The sequence below is a fragment of the Centruroides sculpturatus genome, unplaced genomic scaffold (assembly GCF_000671375.1).
Source record: "Centruroides sculpturatus isolate CEXI.00-Female unplaced genomic scaffold, Cexi_2.0 scaffold873, whole genome shotgun sequence".
Taxonomy (NCBI): domain Eukaryota; kingdom Metazoa; phylum Arthropoda; class Arachnida; order Scorpiones; family Buthidae; genus Centruroides; species Centruroides sculpturatus.
The window spans coordinates 260,727-281,139 of record NW_019385041.1 but is presented as its reverse complement, the minus strand read 5'-3'; the positions used below and the strand labels follow the sequence as shown (position 1 = coordinate 281,139).

The 20,413-nt window shown below is 28.3% G+C and overlaps 1 protein-coding gene across 1 annotated transcript; it reads left to right on the top strand.

The window, feature by feature from the left end:
* The first annotated feature begins 173 nt into the window (after positions 1 to 173).
* On the top strand, positions 174 to 19,868 carry LOC111633762. Its single transcript, XM_023378382.1, has 6 exons — positions 174 to 263; positions 1,785 to 1,955; positions 15,043 to 16,163; positions 16,248 to 16,316; positions 16,426 to 16,515; positions 18,364 to 19,868. The coding sequence occupies exons 3-6, from the start codon at positions 15,192 to 15,194 to the stop codon at positions 18,418 to 18,420; spliced, it is 1,188 nt and encodes a 395-aa protein (XP_023234150.1). The 5' UTR covers positions 174 to 263; positions 1,785 to 1,955; positions 15,043 to 15,191; the 3' UTR covers positions 18,421 to 19,868.
* Positions 19,869 to 20,413: the final 545 nt, after the last annotated feature.

Genomic DNA, 20,413 nt, shown 5'->3' with positions numbered 1-20,413 from the left:
GAAAAATTCTATCAGAAAATTATTATATAAACTATTTCTATCAAATTTCTAACGTTAAGAAGTTTCTTTTCCCAGGAATCGAATGAACTCAAGTTAATTACGCATGGATAAAGCGCGAAATTATGTTTATAGAATAAAAGTTATTGACCACCGTAAATCCTTGCTTTTGATTTAACTGATCGGGATTTCTGTCGGGATTTCTGTTAGACTCGACTTTCTGGAAATCCTGGAAAACTGTTATAATATTAAAATATCTTACTTAAGTAAACCGCCGTTTCCATAAGCTCGTTATTATAAGTTGAGATTATATTTTCCTGGAAATCCAGAAATGTAGTTTTAATTATATTAAATATGACCACTTAGAAAATTTTCTTTCATAACAATAATTGATGATATCTATATGTAATTTACATAATTATGAATATTAACTCAAATTACCTCTTTTAGGTTAACTAATTTTATATATTGTTAATACTGTAAGTATATCAAATAGTTTATACTAGTGTTGTAACGAATAGTATATTCGGCCTCAGGCCGAATACCGAATATTCGGCCAGGAGCGTGGCCGAATAGCCGAATATTCGGCCAAACTATTCGGCTCGATTATCGCACGTACGGAAATTGGCGCGCAAACCGCATTATGGCAAGAATCCTGCTCTCTATTGGCCCGCTGTCACTATGCTTCGCCAATCGCGTTAATTCTTGGCAGTTGTAGCGGACAGACAAGAGTGTCATGGAAGTATGTGATAAATGATTATATCAAATGTGGATAACAATGAAATGACCTACACGTGTAAATAACGGAAAAAGAACAGAGAAGGACCGCGAAGTGAAAATGTGAAAATAAATATGAAATTGAGTTGATAACATAATCGAACAAGTCGAGGCAGCTTATTGGCACGAAATTCGCGGCCGTCAATGCCAAACAATTGTTGTCATAGACTTCGGAAAGCTAAATGCTTGTAATGAAAGTCACTTAGCGTGCACGGGCGAAAGCCTGGGGCCGTTCGGGCTATCAAGCTGTCTCGAATCTGTGAAATCATAACTGTGACTTATATCGACGTCCTATCTGTCTCTTTTCTCCGTTATCACCAGGCTGAGTCACGTAATTGTAAAATGGGAACTCTACGACGGAAAAGTGACGAATCGAAAGTATCGTGAGCGCGTATTATGATGTATGCACAGGCATACATGGATTAGAGCGATAGAGGAAAGAGAAAGGGAAGAGCAAAGACGAGCGCTTAAAAAGAAGGATAGGCAGGGTCAGACCCTCAGATGTGCGAGGATTCTCCAACGATAGACGTGTACGTGTGCTGATCTTTGTAATTATAAATTGTGAATACATGTGACTAATATTATTTTCTTTTTTATTTTGTGCATGTTACAAGTTATAAATAAATATAAACAAACAACACTAACTCTATAACATTAACTCTAAATACCAAAATGATCAATTTACTGTGTTTTTGTTATTTATTACTCCTGTTTTTAAGTATTCGGTATTCGGCCGAATAGTGAAAAATAGGCCGAATAGGCCGAATACCGAATAGTAACCGAATATTCGTTACATCACTAGTTTATACATTTGTCAAACTGTAGAGTATATATTTAAGCTTATAATTATATTGATATGTAATTTAAACTCATTTTTGAAAAATAATTTGTGAGATTGGCCGTTTGGCGTCGTTTTAATAGACATTTCGCAAGAAATCGATTTTGTATCGATTAATTTCCATTTTCCTATTTTAGTTAGATATTGTCATAACGAATTTCTCCTTTGACAGGTTACCGAACTAATGCTAACGAAAATCTAATATAAACTAGAATGAATATCTCAACGATTTGTAATTCCAGCCATGAATTAATTAAAAAGAATGAAAATGATCTATTTGATGATTGTACGATTTTTTATATTATAACGATTATTATGTAGGCTATATTACATACTCCAATAGGTAAGCATAAGAAGTGCTAACTTATTAATTACTTAAATTTGGATTATCGCTTTTTATTTAGAGTCGAGACATTTAACTTTAGTATTTACTAAAATTAAATTTAAAAATTTTAGATATTTTAATGACTATTTTATTATGATTTTAAGAATGTAGAATAATCGTAAGCTATAATTTCTTAAATTTAAGTTAAATTACTTAATAATATAGTCTATAAATTTTTGTTATAAATTAATAAAAATTATTTTACTTTTAATCATTACACGTTATAATCTCGAAATATATACTATTTAAAACTGTTATAAACATTTATCTTATTTAATTTTAACTTTATAAGTATTATAATGAGAAAATTTAATATTTATTTACGTTTGATTTCTGAATAAATTATATAAAAAACAACTCGTTGCTGTTTAAAAAATATCAAAATTTAAATAAACTTAATATATGATTTAATTATTAAAACATTCTTAATTCGATCTGTTTATTTCGTCCTAATTGACATTATAATAATAATCTTGAACAATGATATAATTTATCGATTTTTGCCAATCGAATTTAGAATTCAAATTCAAGTTCAATTCGAATTTAAATAAAATCTAACTTGAAGTTTTATAATTTCCTACTTAAGTTAAGGAAAATTGATAGATTCGTTAAGAGTTGAGATGATTTTTATTAATTACTAGCAAAGTTATCCGGTGTTGTCAGGAAAATTTTTGATGATATATATTTAACAGAATAAAGATAGAGATAAAAAGGTTATGTCTATAAAAAAATATGTAACATAATAGAATAAAAACGACAAAAGTCTACTTTGAAGAAGAAAAAAATAATAATCATATTTATATTCATTTAATAAAAACAAAAGAGCAATTATTTATTGTGGCATCTTCACAATGCCGGGATGCAATTTTTAATCATATTTTAAATTAATTTAATTTAAAATATATACTTTCCACCTCAAATTAGTAGTGGCTTGCCCCTGTACATCATACTTTTAACAATATAGTCGTGCCTGTCATCTGTCTAACACATTTCAGAAAAACTTTGAATTGAAATAACGTTACTTCCGTTTTTCATTGGAAATTCGTATTTAGTTAATCGAGGTCTCCTGCCCATAGAGTTTCATATCTGGTCTCGTCCTTCATCTATGTAACATAGTTATCGAGATTACGGACAGACAGTCCGTGGGAATTTATAGGTCTACAATTTTTTTCAATTTGCAGTCCAATGAACAAAATGCAGTCCAATGTGCATTTCGAGGCAAACGGATCAAAGATTCGTGTCAACATCCTGAAAAACTCCTAATTACAATTCTTGCTAAGAATGCACACTCGAATAGTATGAAATGGCGAAACTTGTCAGGTAAACAGGAATTGATGTTCTTCAACTGAAAGTAGTGCTTGATTTTTGCCTACATGAAAGATAATTCAAGATTCAAGAATTCAAAAAAATTTATCCAAATTTTTCCTAATGTTAACTCTAACCTATCATTCACAGTCGAATATGAAATGATAATCGGTTACTCAATCAAATTTCGCGAAAAAGAAATTAAATATTTAAACTCGACACTCGAAAATTCCTCAAAACATTTTGTGCTCGCTGGTAATTTTGTATTAAGTAATTTTCCTATTTGAATATTACTCTCCCATTGGTCAGAAAGAAAGGGGGAGACGGAGGGTTGAAATCAATTCGATCAAAATTAGTAGTACTGCTGAACGAGATTACCCCCGAAAAGTTTCTTTGCATTTGTTCAAACCGTGAATGTATAATGAACAAACTAACAAACTTTCTTTTTTGTAAATTAGAAGATTATTCTAAAATAAAAAAATTAATCAATACTTTATAATTATATTAATTTGAGAATCGTTTCTTATTTCTCATTTTAAATGTATCTTATATGTAAATCGCAATATTTGAAACATTTATTTGTTTTATTGGCAGATCTATATTTTTCTGTAATGGTCTCTAGGCTATATAAAAGCTATTCTCTACAGTTTATATAATACTTAGTTTAAAAAAGTCACAAAAATAAATAAAGTAAAAATAGAAATGGAGATATCGTGATTCGATGAATTGTCACGAAAGTTTTAAACTAGGCGAAGCGAGGGGGCATAGTTACCCTCTAGTGGAATTAAAATTATTTTAATTATAATGGTTACATAAGTTTGATTTATGTAATGATTCATGAATCGTGTTTTTATGTTGTTCTTTATTATGCGAGTTTTGGAATAAGACTTTATGATAATATCTATTAATATTTATTTATTACTTTATTATATACATAAAATTAAAATAATGCGGTGTATTTACACCGCTTTATTTTAATTTTATACAAACGTAAACACGTTAACATGCAGCATCTTAAATTATATATGTGTGTATATAAATAGTATAATTTAGACGAACTATTTAAAGAAAACTTCTTTCTTACAAAGTAGGATATATGTAAAATTTGTTACAATAATTCTTTTGATTTTTTACGCCAATTATTTCAAAATTTATTTCAAAATAAATTTATGCAGATAAATAGTATAATTTAGACGAACTATTTAAAGAAAACTTCTTTCTTACAAAGTAGGATATATATAAAATTTGTTACAATAATTCTTTTGATTTTTTACGCCAATTATTTCAAAATTTATTTCAAAATAAATTTATGCAGATAAATTAAAAATAACAGAATTAAATAAACCGAAAAATATGTACTGTACAGTATATCGGTGATTCTCTACTTATTCTTGAATCATATCAGTCCGAATTTTAATGTATTTGTATGGAAACTCGGTTTTAATTTAAGTGAATCATTGAGCAAATTTCATATTTATTTCAAATTTGCATTTCTCAGTAATTTGGTTAATATTTTAATGAAACTATCTTAATTAAGTATAACTAGTAATTGTTAAATTTAATCATAGGAAAGTTAATCTAATTTTTAGTCGTAAAATGTTGTTAATATTAAAAGAAAGAATATGCTAAAGCGTTACTATATATAGATTTTGTTGTTTTTATTTAGTTCTACTTTGTTTTTCTAATAAATTCAATAAGATAATAGCGAAATTACGATACAGAACTAATTGTAACTACATTGTTTTCTATTTTAATGAAAGGATCGAATTATCAACAGTTGTATTTAGGTCTATATTTTAAAATTTGTTTTAAACATTTAAATATATAATAAATGCAATTTATAAATAGCAAATTAATTAAAATAAAATAATATATTCGTTATCGGCTACAATAAAGTTTCGGAAGAATGGAATATTGAAAACAGTAGCATCTTTCAGAATCCATCACACAACCTGCCATTAATATTGTGCAATGTAAAGTAAAAAATTCTATATTCCGCTTAAAATTCTTCTAATTCTTTGCATATTTTCAATTACATTGGATTACAATTTGAAATGGTTGTAGACCTATAAATTTCCACTATCGTCCGTCTCAATTTTCATCTAACAAGTAAGTAATTCTGCCGTTCTCGAGATTAAGGAATGACAGACAGACAGACAACAGACGAACAGAGACCTTATATGAAAAGATTAGGGGGAGACCCCGATTAATTATATATGAACTTTCAGTTTGCACTGGAAGTCATATTATTTCAATTCAGAATTCCCCTATCAATGTTTATTCTCCATTACTTACTGTTAGAAGGTTTGTGGGTTTGTAGTTTGGGCATTGGGTGTCTAAAATTTGGTTCATACGAATGTACCGTTACTTTCAAATGCTTGCTCAAAGTTAACTTTCAAGTTACGCTTACAATTACTGTTTATATCACACAACAAATAACAGTCAGCAAACTTAAAATTGTTACATAAGTTTAAATATTATGTACCGAATTATAAAAAGAAATTGTATAAGTATACAATTTCTGCCGCATGTGACTCGCGAGCAACCGTGGGTCTATATATTTAAGAGTCATTTTTTTAAGTAAATATCTGAATAACTTTAAAATAATCTATAAATAATACTAAGAGTTCACGAATAATTAATAGGTAAAAATTTATTGTAAATATACCAAACCAAATCAAATATTTATTAACGTTGAAGAAATTATTCCCTAAGGAGAAACATATAATTTCCAATATAACAAATGCAAATTATAATCTTTATTATAATTTATAATTTGCATTTCATTTAGATTAATTTGCATTTAGATTATAATTTGAATATATATCAGAAAAATAAAACTAAGGTGCAAGTAAACAAGCAATGACAGAATCCGTTTCATATGAAACGAACTACATCATTGGCTTGACTACGTAGCTGTTTGTCGCCTAGATGCGCTCATATATTTACATAGAGATTTCTGAGACGTTATGAAATAATAATACGAAATTATATTTGTTTAGAAATATTGATGTTGTTTTACATAACTATTTATTTTGTTATTTATTTATTATATGAACTATTATATTAATATTTATTATAAGTAAATAGCTGCAAATGAAATTAATATACGTATTCATAAGAATATGAAATAAGGAACATTGTTTTATACTAAAACTTCCATCTGATCTAACCACAAATATTTAAGTTAATTATGATATTTTTTACGTATTTATATTAATATGTTTAAAATATGTTTAATATATATTAATTTAAAAAAGCTTTAACTTTTATAAAGAAACCGTTTATTTAAAAGATATTTTGTTATATATTAAATTACTTAATCATTTGTCATAGCTATATTTTTGGTACAATAAAGGTTTTTATTATATCTTTATTAAGTTAATATATTAAAATGAAAATCTAGTTTCTTTTAGTGTATATATTTAACTATCCATCCTGTGGACACTATAAAGGTCTTTTCCGCTAAGTTCATTATGGGCAATGGGAAACCGAGTGGCATGGGAGGAGGCTCGACATATCCGGATGGACCACCCCCGAAAAATTCTTGTGATTTTTCGAGCCGTCCGAATTCATTCCGGGCGCTTGGTCATCCGGCCGTTTCTTTCAACATATTAATATCTATAAATATTTTCTAACTTTATAAGATAGGGGATATTTTGGATTTATTTACTTACAAAGAACTTTTAAACAAATAAAAATATGTGAATAATCAGTATCTGTTTAGGATGACCGAAAAAAAGTGGGAATAAAATTTAAAAAACTAATCAATGAAGTATTAATTCCATTTTATTGCAAGTCTTGGTAGAGATCCAATAAATACAACGAGCAATTATTTATTGTGACCTCGTCACAATGCCTGGCTGCAATTTTTAATCATATTTTAGATTTATTTAATTCAGAATATACGCTCTCGACTTTATTACTGTCTTGCCCCTCTATATCATACTTTCTCTGTTAAGATTAAAGTCATGCATCTAACTTCGTTCTGGGAAAAATTTTTGAATTGAAATAACGTCCGGTTCAAACCGGAAGTTCGTAAATAGTTAATCGGGTCTCCTGTCCTAAGCTTTCCATATCTGATCTCAATGTTAATCTAACTCTGTTTTCGAGATTAAGGACGGACAAAACAGATGGAGTCTAGTGAGAATTTATAAGTTTGCAATTTTCAAATTGCAGCCCCCAAAAAAGTGCATAATGAATTATCTAAGATTAATCTGATATATACATGTATATTAAATTAGATGTATAATTAAACGATAAAATATATACATTATCAAATGCTTTTAATGTTTTTGAAACTGAATGTATTAACAGCAACAGTATTAATGACAACAACTATTGTCAGATTGTGAGTTATTTAAAATGAAGATTTTTCAAATCAGTTGAGGAAAAAAAAAGGTATTGAGAAATTGTAGGGAATTCAATATTCTTGAAGGAATAATTGGGCAATATAAAATTTTTTATTTAATGATTATTTTTAATAATAATAAATTAATTGTTTTTAAATTCTTTTATTTCCCTCAAGTATTATTAACATCTTATCTACAATATCATTATTATAAAATAGAATAAATAAGTAATAAAACACCGCCTTATATTTTTAGGCTGGCTACAAGTGTTATAAAAATAAATTCACATATATTTAAAATGACAAACTTCTCAAATTATGCTGCAAATTGCCACTGTCTATCTGAGGATAATAAGGACAAACTGGAGACAATAAACTGTCTTTATTTAAAACCATTTTGTTTATAAACCATTAAAATGCATTTCGGCTTCATTTTCTTGTAGCCCTCTTCAGTTCTAAAAATCACAAAGTACTATTTTGGTGACATTTGTAAACAAAGTGTAAACAATACTTACAAAGAGTTTATCGTAATAGTCTTAGAGAAAAAAACTTTCTCTGACTTTACAAAAAATACTAGTCTACTCGATACAAAAGGAAAGAAACTACAATAAATATTTCTTAAGAGTTTATAAATATACTCACAAACTACGTAATATCTACTCTTTAAATTAATTCTTTTTTACAGAATCATAAGCATGAAACAATTACAGTATGAAGCAGATTCCACGTATTTATAGCTATTGCGACGTAGTTATATCACTCTAACAGTCATCTAATTTGCATCCTGTATTTTAATTAACTAAATTTTTATTTTTAACGGCACGCAAAAAAAAGAAGAAAAAAAGTGTTCATTCGTGGAGATTTAAAAGAACGCGAGTTAGACTGTTTAGATTTAAAACATTTTAATTTTGCGCGCCCATCTTTAATTGGAAGTTGGAATTTCTCACGTGACTGTACATGCGCAAAAAAGATGTATTGCATAGAAAAATAGTAGAAACAAAGTACAGAAAATTTGAAAAAATAGCACTTTCAACCATGAAAACAAGCTATAAAGTTTATAAAGTATTTATTTAATTAATCCCGCCAACAATTAAATCTGCAAAATATATAGTAAAAATCGTAAAGGCATATTTTATATGCTTTTTTAAAAATGCACATCAATCAATCGGACAATCTTAATTTGATCCATTTAAACCCAAATCATGTTTATATCGAGAGATTTTAATATCATAGCATTTAAGAAAAAAACATGAATGTACAGAACATTCAAATGCGCCCTTTAGAGGTGAAAAAACGAATACACACTTCGTTTCTTCGATTTCTGCGAAATACTAATTAATCTCGGATAAAATTAAATTGTTTAAACTCCATTTATAGTATGATGTACTGTGGTAGACGAAGGTTCTTAAATTGTCGAGTTTTTTGTTCGAAAAAGTCCAAGATAATCATTAATAGAAAATTTATAAGAAATTGAAAACACTATCTTTGAAAATAAATTTCGACATAGAAAAATTTTAAAATTTTTTAATGTAGTATGTTGTAAGTTACCGTATGTCACGATTTTATATAATTATCTACATTAAATTTGTTAATTGACTGTATATTTATAGAGTAGTCAATCATATATATCGCTTAATTAAAGAGAAATATACCGAAGAGAATCAAATTAAATCGTTTATATTGGTTATACATAAAATCGATTTAGAATCGTTCATTTCCTCTTTTGGTAATAAATCAATAGAAATATATTCTATAAAATTCGATATTTTAAAGGAATTCGTATCGAATATCGGTTACATAACTGAGTTATTATTTTCCAGTTCGATCTTGAAATTTTTCCATTAATTTTTGATGTCTGTCTCAAATTTTGCCCAAATTTCAAATAGTAATTTTCTTTTTTACTCAATGTAGATAAAGGAGGTTAAAAAATGCATACGTAAGAAAGAAATTGCAAACAAACTATGGAGTAAATAAATCGATGATAAATAAAACTTGTCGAAATAAAAATTAACTATAAGCGAATAAAAGTAAAGTACGACCAAAAAAAACCTAGTTAAAAGACGACTAAATGAGAAATGAGATCACTTAACGGTGGTTCTGTCCCGGATATGTCGGGCTTCGTTTTTCCCCAATTCAAAAGCTTCCGTTGGGACTTGGCCAAACCCACTATGAGTATTTAAAGAAGCCCTCTTAATACCAACACGACTGAAAGAATCAAAACTGAAAAAAACCAGAAATATCTATACATGTATGAGGACTACGTCCTTTTTTAGTTAGCTAAAAATATTCTAAAGACAAACATATTCCGTATGCTCCTATTTTTCTTTCCACTTTTGACACCTCTGTGTTGAGCGCAACAAGAAGACATTTTAACACCATGCTCTCATTACCATGAGAGCATAATGTAAAAAACGAGCCAAGCCATTATGTGAATAATGGCTTGGCTCATTTAGCCAAGGCATTATTCACCATTTAGTCAGGTAGTGACATATCGGGAGGCGACATATCGGGTAGAATTACCCGTAAAAACTTTTGAGTCGTTGAATATGTTACTGAAGTCAGTTACTTAACTTTAATTAATTAAAGACTATTGGAAAAAAGATCGATTTACGTTCATTGTATGCCATATTAATTAAGTTTGGTTTTCAGTTACAAAATAAGTAGCATAATAAATAATAACAACAATAATAATCAAAACTTCTAAAAGCTAATTGAAAAATAAGAATTTAATACTAAAAATGATGGACCTTAATGTAATTATCATTTATTGCCATCAGAAATGCTATTTATATTAAAAACTTTTAAATCGATTATTTTATATAAGCTGTAAATGTAATAATATTATTGAAATCTTTGCTATCGATCTCTCAAATCAGTAATGTGTACTGTAGATGGTTTGCATTACTGATTTATGTGATAGCGCGTGATATACGATATACAGTACTGATTTAAGTGATATGCTATTAAACTAACGAAAATCTTCGATAATTATTTATTATAGACAAATATTTTTATAATTTAAATTGTAAACTTCAATGTATTAAATACATGTCTATTAAACTAAAAAGACAACGAATTCAGATTAATATTGATTATTGAACCATATTATTAATTAAGATTGATTCTCTACGACGGAGTCCGCGGTGATAACTTATGTAGCAAAATCATTTCGTCATACTGAGATAGAAAAAGACGTGTTTACAGAGTTGAATCGAACTCGATTTTTACGTATGTACAGTACAAGCAAAAAGTTGAGTATTTATGTTGGCGTTATTGAGCACTGAACGATTCAGATTTGTGCAAAAGTCTTCTTCCAGTTATAAACTGCAGCTATCAGTTAAGAAGAAATAATAGTACTGTATATTGTTTGGTAAATTACATGTAAAAATTAAAATAACTACAGTAGCTATCACTTTTCTAACATGTTTTGTTCGAAAATATCGTTTAGCAACGTTCATAATGAAAATTATGAATGTTGGCGGGAAAAGGCCTAAAATCACTAAAATAAAATAAAATAAAAACGGTCATTGGTGTTTAATACAGTAGGATCTGTATTTAGGTTATTATCGGCCAGAGGGTCGTGCGGCATGAATTCTATGACTTCTCAAAGCGATTATATTTGAATCTACTTCAGAATCACCAGCCTATTACGCCTCGTGGTAGGATTGAATCTAAACTAGATTATCCAGATTTTTCATGGAAAATTCGTATTCGCGTTTCGTTCATCATTCATGCTGGAAAAATCAATTCTTCCGTAATAAATAAAATTAGACAGTCAAACATTTGCGAATTAGTATTTCTCGTGCAATAATTCACTCTATCATTATTTTTTTTAACTTTCTCAGTCCTGTGGGCACTAAGAGGGTCTTTATAACAAGACCATTATGGATTCGGCTAGACGTCAGTCAGGTGGTGAGAGACTGAGCCAGACATATCAGGACGGGCCATTTATGAAAAATTGCTGATGTTTATCGATGCGTCCAGAATCGATCCCTGTCGCCCAGAGCTGTACCACCCATGGGCGTTTGCAGAAAAGTTTCCAGGAAGCAAAGCTTGGAAACTTTTGGATCTCTGGGTCGAAAACGGCCCTGGATCTGCAAGTTTCTCATCACTAATTCTGCTGCTGTCATAATAAAAAAGTTACAAGATACTGTAGCTAAATGAAATAATTAAATAAATATTTACGTAAAGTTTAAGACATCATTTATTAAATTAATTAAAATAAGAAATTAAATATCAAAAGAAAAAAACTTTTTTTTCATTTTTCTTTCAACATTTGGAAATAATGTATATTTTAAATTTATTTTTATTTTATTTCTTGTAATTAATAAAATTTTATGATTAAATATTATATTATTTTATAATATGACCTGTAATATTTTATTTTTACTAAATTATTTATTCATTTTATAATTATATTTATTAATAATAACAGAAATAATAATTAACCTTTCGAACTGTTTCATTTTGTAAGTTTTTAAGAATCGGGCTTATTTCAAGACTGATTTTCATATGAGCATTAGAACCGTGTTTATTAACGCGGAATGCTAAAAACGAAATCTAATTGGCTAGGAGGGTGGTGCGAAGAATTTTTCTGAGTAACTTTGGACGGTATCCTGAGTCAGCGTGGAAGAAATAAAAATGATTATTCTTCATTGTAGTCGTAATTTATCACCGTTATAATATATATATATATATCAGGTTATAAAAGCGAAATTTAAACATTTTGAAAAAAAAAATCTTTATTGACAATTAACTCAACAACTATTACAATTCAGTCTTGTAGATAATCACCATTAATACCAATTATATCTCACTATCTTTACTGTAAACTTTCAATCCCATGAATGTAGAATGACTGTGGTTTCCTATGATTAAAACCTCGAGCTTCATTTTCACGTGGGTATTGTCATTGAGCTGAATACTGAACTGTATATTGGCAATATGGTTCTGCAAGGTGTGAAATAGATGTTAATCAGCTGATGCCGAGTCTGGGCAATAAGGTGAACGAAACAGAATCTCCCAGCTCAAACCGGCCAGTTTCTCTAAGATTATCTTTGTTCTATATGCTGGCGCGTTGTCGTAGTTGTATCGGACTTTGTCAATTTTTGGAGTGTATGGGAACACTTAAGTTGTGCAAATTCTCCGGTAGTCAATCGTGTGTTAGTTATCTATCAGTTACCGGAGAACGTCGTTATCAATTTTGTGAAAACGTTGTCTGGATGGGGTTCATCTTGAAGCGAGAAATCTTCATTCTTGAATTTCTTGAACCAATTGTAGCAGGTCTGCCTGTTGACTGTCCTCATCAGATGCTTTGCAGATAAGATCGTGAGCCTTCGTTGCGTTGCGTTGTGGCCACTTTTGAAGCGATAGAGTGATAGAGCAACAGTACACGAATGCGTTCTTTTAAAAATTTCATATTGTCTGACAATATGAAACTTTCAAAAACAATCAGACATATTGCTAATGCATCTATTTACAATGAAATATGTGATGTAATGCCTCTTGGTTACTTTACTTTTATACCCATAGCGAACGTTCTAGAACATTTTTTTCCCCAGTCGTTTCTAGAAGAAAATCGAAATATCTAAATTTTACCTTTACAACCTGATATATGATATATACAGCAAAACCTCGGTTTTCAAACTTGAGTCGTTTCTAGAAGTTGTTCGACAACCGAAACAAATTTTTCCGTAAGAAACNCGAAAAATACTTTGTCCAGTGTAAGTTATATTCTAATTCTGATTTATACGGAAAGAGAGAGATGTTTAACATTTCTTCATTTTTAAAACGTTTTTGTTTTATATTCGATTCACTAAATTCAATCTACACATACTTAAGAACGGTAGTAATAGTCAAAGTATTTAACACTGGATACACAAATATAAATTCATACGTAATGCGTATAAAAATTAAAGGGACATTCTTACGTGCGATTGAGCTAGAGCATGTTATTTATAAATTAACTTTTGATGAGATTTCCTCTATCTAGCCTGTCTGAGCCATAATTCGACATAAAAAAATTGCATCAGAATCTTCTACTTGGTTTTTCTATTAAATTGGTAGTCATTGTAATCTCAATAATTAGAGCATTTCTTTTAATATCATTTATCATAGACATTATTACTGTGATATTTAACAGCCAGTATGGAAGTATTTATAAATTTTAACAGCCGATACTGCCGTACGATTCGAACTGGTTGAATATCACCCCTACTTAATGTTATAACACTTTTACTATCAATATATTGTATATCTTATTTAAAACGTTGAAAATAACTTTATTAAAACTGAAAATTTGTATATAATAAAAATATTTATTATTTTTGTCATAAACGAATGAAGGTCAACTTTTATATTGACTCGGCAATTTGATTTTACAGACATCAACGATGAAAACTACACCGAATATTTAATCTTTGCACATATTTTAAATTGTTAATAATTCGACTTTGTTAACGTAAAATATAAATAATTAAAATTAATTTAAACAATTAATATTTTATTAATATTAATAACTAACTATCACGAAAAATTATTAATTTACGTCTGAATAAGCTTATTATTTTTGAAAGTTGATCTCAAATTCATCTATTCACGAGATTCTATGAAACTCGCTACTGTATTAAAATGAACAAAGCTGCCCCGAGCGCTGAACTTCATTGCGTAAACTTATTTAACCCTTACGTAACAATCAATTATTACGTAACGGTTACATGCAATTCCTACTTATATAATAATGCAATAAATTAAAAATATCACGGTGCGAATGGAATTGGAAATGTTTTCCGTATGGTTCATAAGAGCAAAATAATAATAATTAAGAAAAAAAATTTGACTAATAATTAATTAAATTTATATTTATTATTAAAAACTTTTACGTATCTTAGGTAATTTTGACTTAGTAATTACCTAACTGAAATCCCGTCGCTGCTCGGAAGAAAAGTAATAAAAACAAACATTAAAATGAAAATCATATTAAAAGTTTGGTTTGTTTTATCTACCATTGTTTTATCATAAAGTGTCAAGGCAATGGTTCCCAAACTCTTGTGACTCGCGGATTCCTTAATCTGCTGCTATCTGGCAGTGGCTCTCAACTTGTTATTAAGTTAAATACTGACATTATATATATATGTTATATTTGGAGAGAAAACTCAGGTTAGGTGATACTCTATCTAAGAGTAATGGGTGTGTTGGTATTAAAGAATAAATACTACATTTATCGATAGAATATCATCAAACGAAAAAAATTCTCAAAAAAATTTTCTTTATTTTTCTTAATATTATATTAAAGCTTTTTTTATATTAGTCTTTTTATATTAAAGCAATATACAAATTTATAAAATTAGACTTTACGATATTTAAATCATTAATTTTTTTATTTTTCAGATATGGATTATTTCGTTTTAAGATTTCATCGTTTTTTCTTCAAATATTTTATTACAAAATTGACTTGTTCCCATCATATTCGTTAGATTTAAATTAGTTAAATAATACTTAAGATCTTCTCTAACTTTAAAATAACTATTGTTCAAGACATGGAGGATTCAGATTGTTATATTTGTATTATGAAATATATATTTCTTTATCTTAAAATATTTGGTTTATCAGGGATTATTCCTGATAAATTGTGTAAGCATGAATCGGGACGACATTCTAATAAAAGGCAAGTAATCGAGTTTCTTATCACTTTACTGTCTTGGGGACAATTTTCCTTTTGGTTTACTTTGCTTGTAATTGAAATTAAATACGGATTAGGCAATACTTTTCATCATTTAAATTTTTTAAAGAAATATACAAATGGAATTAGATTTTTCCTAAATTTTCAAACAAATTTGATATTTTTCTATTCATGTATCCAAGTTATTTTCAATTTCATTCGAAATAAGGACATAGCATTACAAATTGTAGAATTATGGCATAAACAATCACAAAACAAGCCATATTTTTCTTCTAAAAGTGGTATTCCAAAGGTTGTAAGAGGATCAAAAATTGTTGGCTTATGTTTACCTTTCATCATGATCATTGTCGTAATAGGAATAACATCCTTGTTTAAGCAAATTTACAGAGAAGCAATACGGGAAATTGGTTACTTAAGAAGCTTATTTTGTTTAATATTGTATGTTATATCTTTTTGTTACGGATTTGGAATTTTTATGACTGCGTATATCTACGTCGTTTTCATATGTTTCATTTCAAGAAACAAGTTCATCGAAATTGCAAATGAATTAAAAACTTTCAAGGAAAATCCTGAAAGAATAAAATATTTTAAAACAATCCAAAGTCGCCACAATAGTGTTTGCAAATTAGTAGAGTTGTTTGATAACGTTTTTCGATATTACATATTTCTAGTATATTTCCATATGCTCCCTTTGACTTGTTTCATGTCTTATCAAGCTTTGTTTGAAGGGAGACCAGCTATTATAACTATAGCTATAATTACTGTTGTACTAAGCATGGTTCTTACTTTTACTTCTTTAACGATCATCTGTGGATCAGTTACTTCTGCAGTAAGTATAATTTATCTTGTATATAAAATTATAAATTTTATGCTTTCCTTCAAAAAATTGAATATAGCCTACTTATGCGTATAGGCAGATTATCCTCGCAAAATTATTCATGAAATTTTTAACTTGGAAATCCCATCGGAAATTCGATTACAAGTAAGATTTTTTTTTTTTAAATAGAACTTTTATCTGTTTAAGAATATGGTAATAATATATCTTATATAAAGTATTTTCATTTATAAATTTTTGTATAATTTTATTTCAGGCGACGATATTTTTACGAAGATTGAATGGACCGACAATAGGTTATACCTGTCTCAACCTATTCGTAATAACGAAAAATACTTTGTCCAGTGTAAGTTATATTCTAATTCTGATTTATACGGAAAGAGAGAGATGTTTAACATTTCTTCATTTTTAAAACGTTTTTGTTTTATATTCGATTCACTAAATTCAATCTACACATACTTAAGAACGGTAGTAATAGTCAAAGTATTTAACACTGGATACACAAATATAAATTCATACGTAATGCGTATAAAAATTAAAGGGACATTCTTACGTGCGATTGAGCTAGAGCATGTTATTTATAAATTAACTTTTGATGAGATTTCCTCTATCTAGCCTGTCTGAGCCATAATTCGACATAAAAAAATTGCATCAGAATCTTCTACTTGGTTTTTCTATTAAATTGGTAGTCATTGTAATCTCAATAATTAGAGCATTTCTTTTAATATCATTTATCATAGACATTATTACTGTGATATTTAACAGCCAGTATGGAAGTATTTATAAATTTTAACAGCCGATACTGCCGTACGATTCGAACTGGTTGAATATCACCCCTACTTAATGTTATAACACTTTTACTATCAATATATTGTATATCTTATTTAAAACGTTGAAAATAACTTTATTAAAACTGAAAATTTGTATATAATAAAAATATTTATTATTTTTGTCATAAACGAATGAAGGTCAACTTTTATATTGACTCGGCAATTTGATTTTACAGACATCAACGATGAAAACTACACCGAATATTTAATCTTTGCACATATTTTAAATTGTTAATAATTCGACTTTGTTAACGTAAAATATAAATAATTAAAATTAATTTAAACAATTAATATTTTATTAATATTAATAACTAACTATCACGAAAAATTATTAATTTACGTCTGAATAAGCTTATTATTTTTGAAAGTTGATCTCAAATTCATCTATTCACGAGATTCTATGAAACTCGCTACTGTATTAAAATGAACAAAGCTGCCCCGAGCGCTGAACTTCATTGCGTAAACTTATTTAACCCTTACGTAACAATCAATTATTACGTAACGGTTACATGCAATTCCTACTTATATAATAATGCAATAAATTAAAAATATCACGGTGCGAATGGAATTGGAAATGTTTTCCGTATGGTTCATAAGAGCAAAATAATAATAATTAAGAAAAAAAATTTGACTAATAATTAATTAAATTTATATTTATTATTAAAAACTTTTACGTATCTTAGGTAATTTTGACTTAGTAATTACCTAACTGAAATCCCGTCGCTGCTCGGAAGAAAAGTAATAAAAACAAACATTAAAATGAAAATCATATTAAAAGTTTGGTTTGTTTTATCTACCATTGTTTTATCATAAAGTGTCAAGGCAATGGTTCCCAAACTCTTGTGACTCGCGGATTCCTTAATCTGCTGCTATCTGGCAGTGGCTCTCAACTTGTTATTAAGTTAAATACTGACATTATATATATATGTTATATTTGGAGAGAAAACTCAGGTTAGGTGATACTCTATCTAAGAGTAATGGGTGTGTTGGTATTAAAGAATAAATACTATATTTATCGATAGAATATCATCAAACGAAAAAAATTCTCAAAAAAATTTTCTTTATTTTTCTTAATATTATATTAAAGCTTTTTTTATATTAGTCTTTTTATATTAAAGCAATATACAAATTTATAAAATTAGACTTTACGATATTTAAATCATGCATTTTATCTTCTTTATATATATTTATTATTTTCAATTAGCCTGTAGTCTGTATTTATTTTATTATTATTTTTATCATAAAGTAAATTAATTTGCAAGACGTTTCTTCAAAAAATGCACACCACAAGTCTACATTTACAAATTTTGTGTAAAAATTAAACATTACAAATGATTTATAAATAATTTTTTTTCTTGTTACAGATGCTGAGTATATTTATCACCTATTTTCTTCTTTACATACAATTTATGAAAGAATAATTATTGGCATTTTCGGAAAACAAAAAGTGAATCATGGTGCTATTCATATATTGGATTTTAAAGAAATATTTGATTTTAAAGAATATTTGAAATGCAAATATGAATATTTCTATTACTTGTTGAACTATTTTCTCACATTAAACAATTATATAGTTATATAAACTATATGTATATATTTTAAATAGTTTATATTAACGAAACTTAATTTGTATACTTTTAGAAGATTATTACTTTTTAAAATCTTTTTCTTATCCTACAAACTTATATTTAAAAAGTGTAAAATACAACAGTTAATATACTATTTATCATTGTGCTAAGTAAGAAAAATTCAAATTTTAAAATAATCTTATAATTTTTCATTATTTAATAACTAATGCATTTGTATGCATTAGTTAATGCATAACAATATGCATTAACTAAATGTAAGTATTGAAATACATACTCTTGACATGAGAATGCTGCTAATGAATAAATTAATAGATTGTAAATTCAGACACGTTAATGTTTTGTTTAATACAAAAATTTTAAACAAAATAACAAACATTTTTGTTTAAAACATTTTAGATTATAACAAAGCATTCTTTTATGAGGACGAGTCAAAAAAGGAAGAGTAAGAGTGAATTTGTTACTCACGAAATACATTAGGTAGGGTTTAGGTTTATAAATTCTTTTTTCAAAGTAGTCCCTATTGACTTGGCAGACAATTACTGTATATACAAGTCAATGGAAGACGTACTTAAACCCATCTTTTGACATCATCTTTAGGATAGTAGTTGATGAATCAAAACACTGATCAACAGCTCCAGTTTTATAGGAGTGAACAAATTGTCAACAAAGTCCGGTCTGTATAGAGAATGCGGCACACATTCGATATTTTATCAGGTCAAATATTGTAAAACAAAGTTGGCAAAGTGAGGGCTTGCATTATCGCAGTGTAAGCGCCAACCAGTTTGATGCAGCTCAGGGTTTTTACGTCGAATGTTTGGCCAAGGATTTCAAAGTTATCACGTGATACTGCCCAAAAACCGCTGAATGCAGGAGCACTTTATGTTGATAAACTGTTTCACTAACCGAAGAAGGAAATCACCATTATCTTTTTCACATTCCGTACAACCTTGGCCATGGGATATGTACAGTGTATTAAAGCATCGAACATCAACGGATGCCACGCCTTCTACAGCCATGTCATTACTCCGACGTGAGGTTTTTTTGTTCTCTCATCTGAAATTAGAGCTGCGGGACCTATAGACCTACGTTCGGTTCATTAACAGGCATTCTGAAGAATATATAATAGCATTATTTAACTGTAAAGCCTAATGTAAAATTCAGTGAGATAGCTAGAGGAGCCATTGGAATTACTCAAAACATACCTACTACTAAATAAAATTAAATACCGTATTTACTCGGATATAACACGATCTCGCATATAGGACGAGGTGTGACTTTAAAGATCAAAATAAAGAAAATTAGATTTATTATTACAATTCTAATTTTATTTCGTTTAATCACAAATAAAATATCAAATGCATGTAAATGCACACATTGTCCCTCAAAAATTACTGGCATTTTAAACTTCAAATAAAAATCTTGTAAAATCGACAACATAATTTGTTCATGTAAAGCTGGACAATTATTGGGAACCTTTTTTTCCAATTCTTAATTAACAGTCGAATTCACTCTTCGTCGATTACAATAACGAGTTTCTCCGAATTCTGATTTCCAAATAATCATCTGTTTTTACATGGGAATGAATTAAAACTTATATCGGGCTCCCGTGTAATTTTGGAATTTAATTCAAAAGCTTTGCTTTTCGTATTGTTATTCATCTTTACTCCTGATAATACACAAGAACGATTCAAACGACCCAGATAAATATTTTTGTTTTTAAACACCACGAGGTGAGAATCCGGTAAAAAATGCGAATACACAGTTTACAAAAATTATTGCAAAAACGAAATGAATTCTTCGCTCGCGCGTATAGGACGACCTAGGT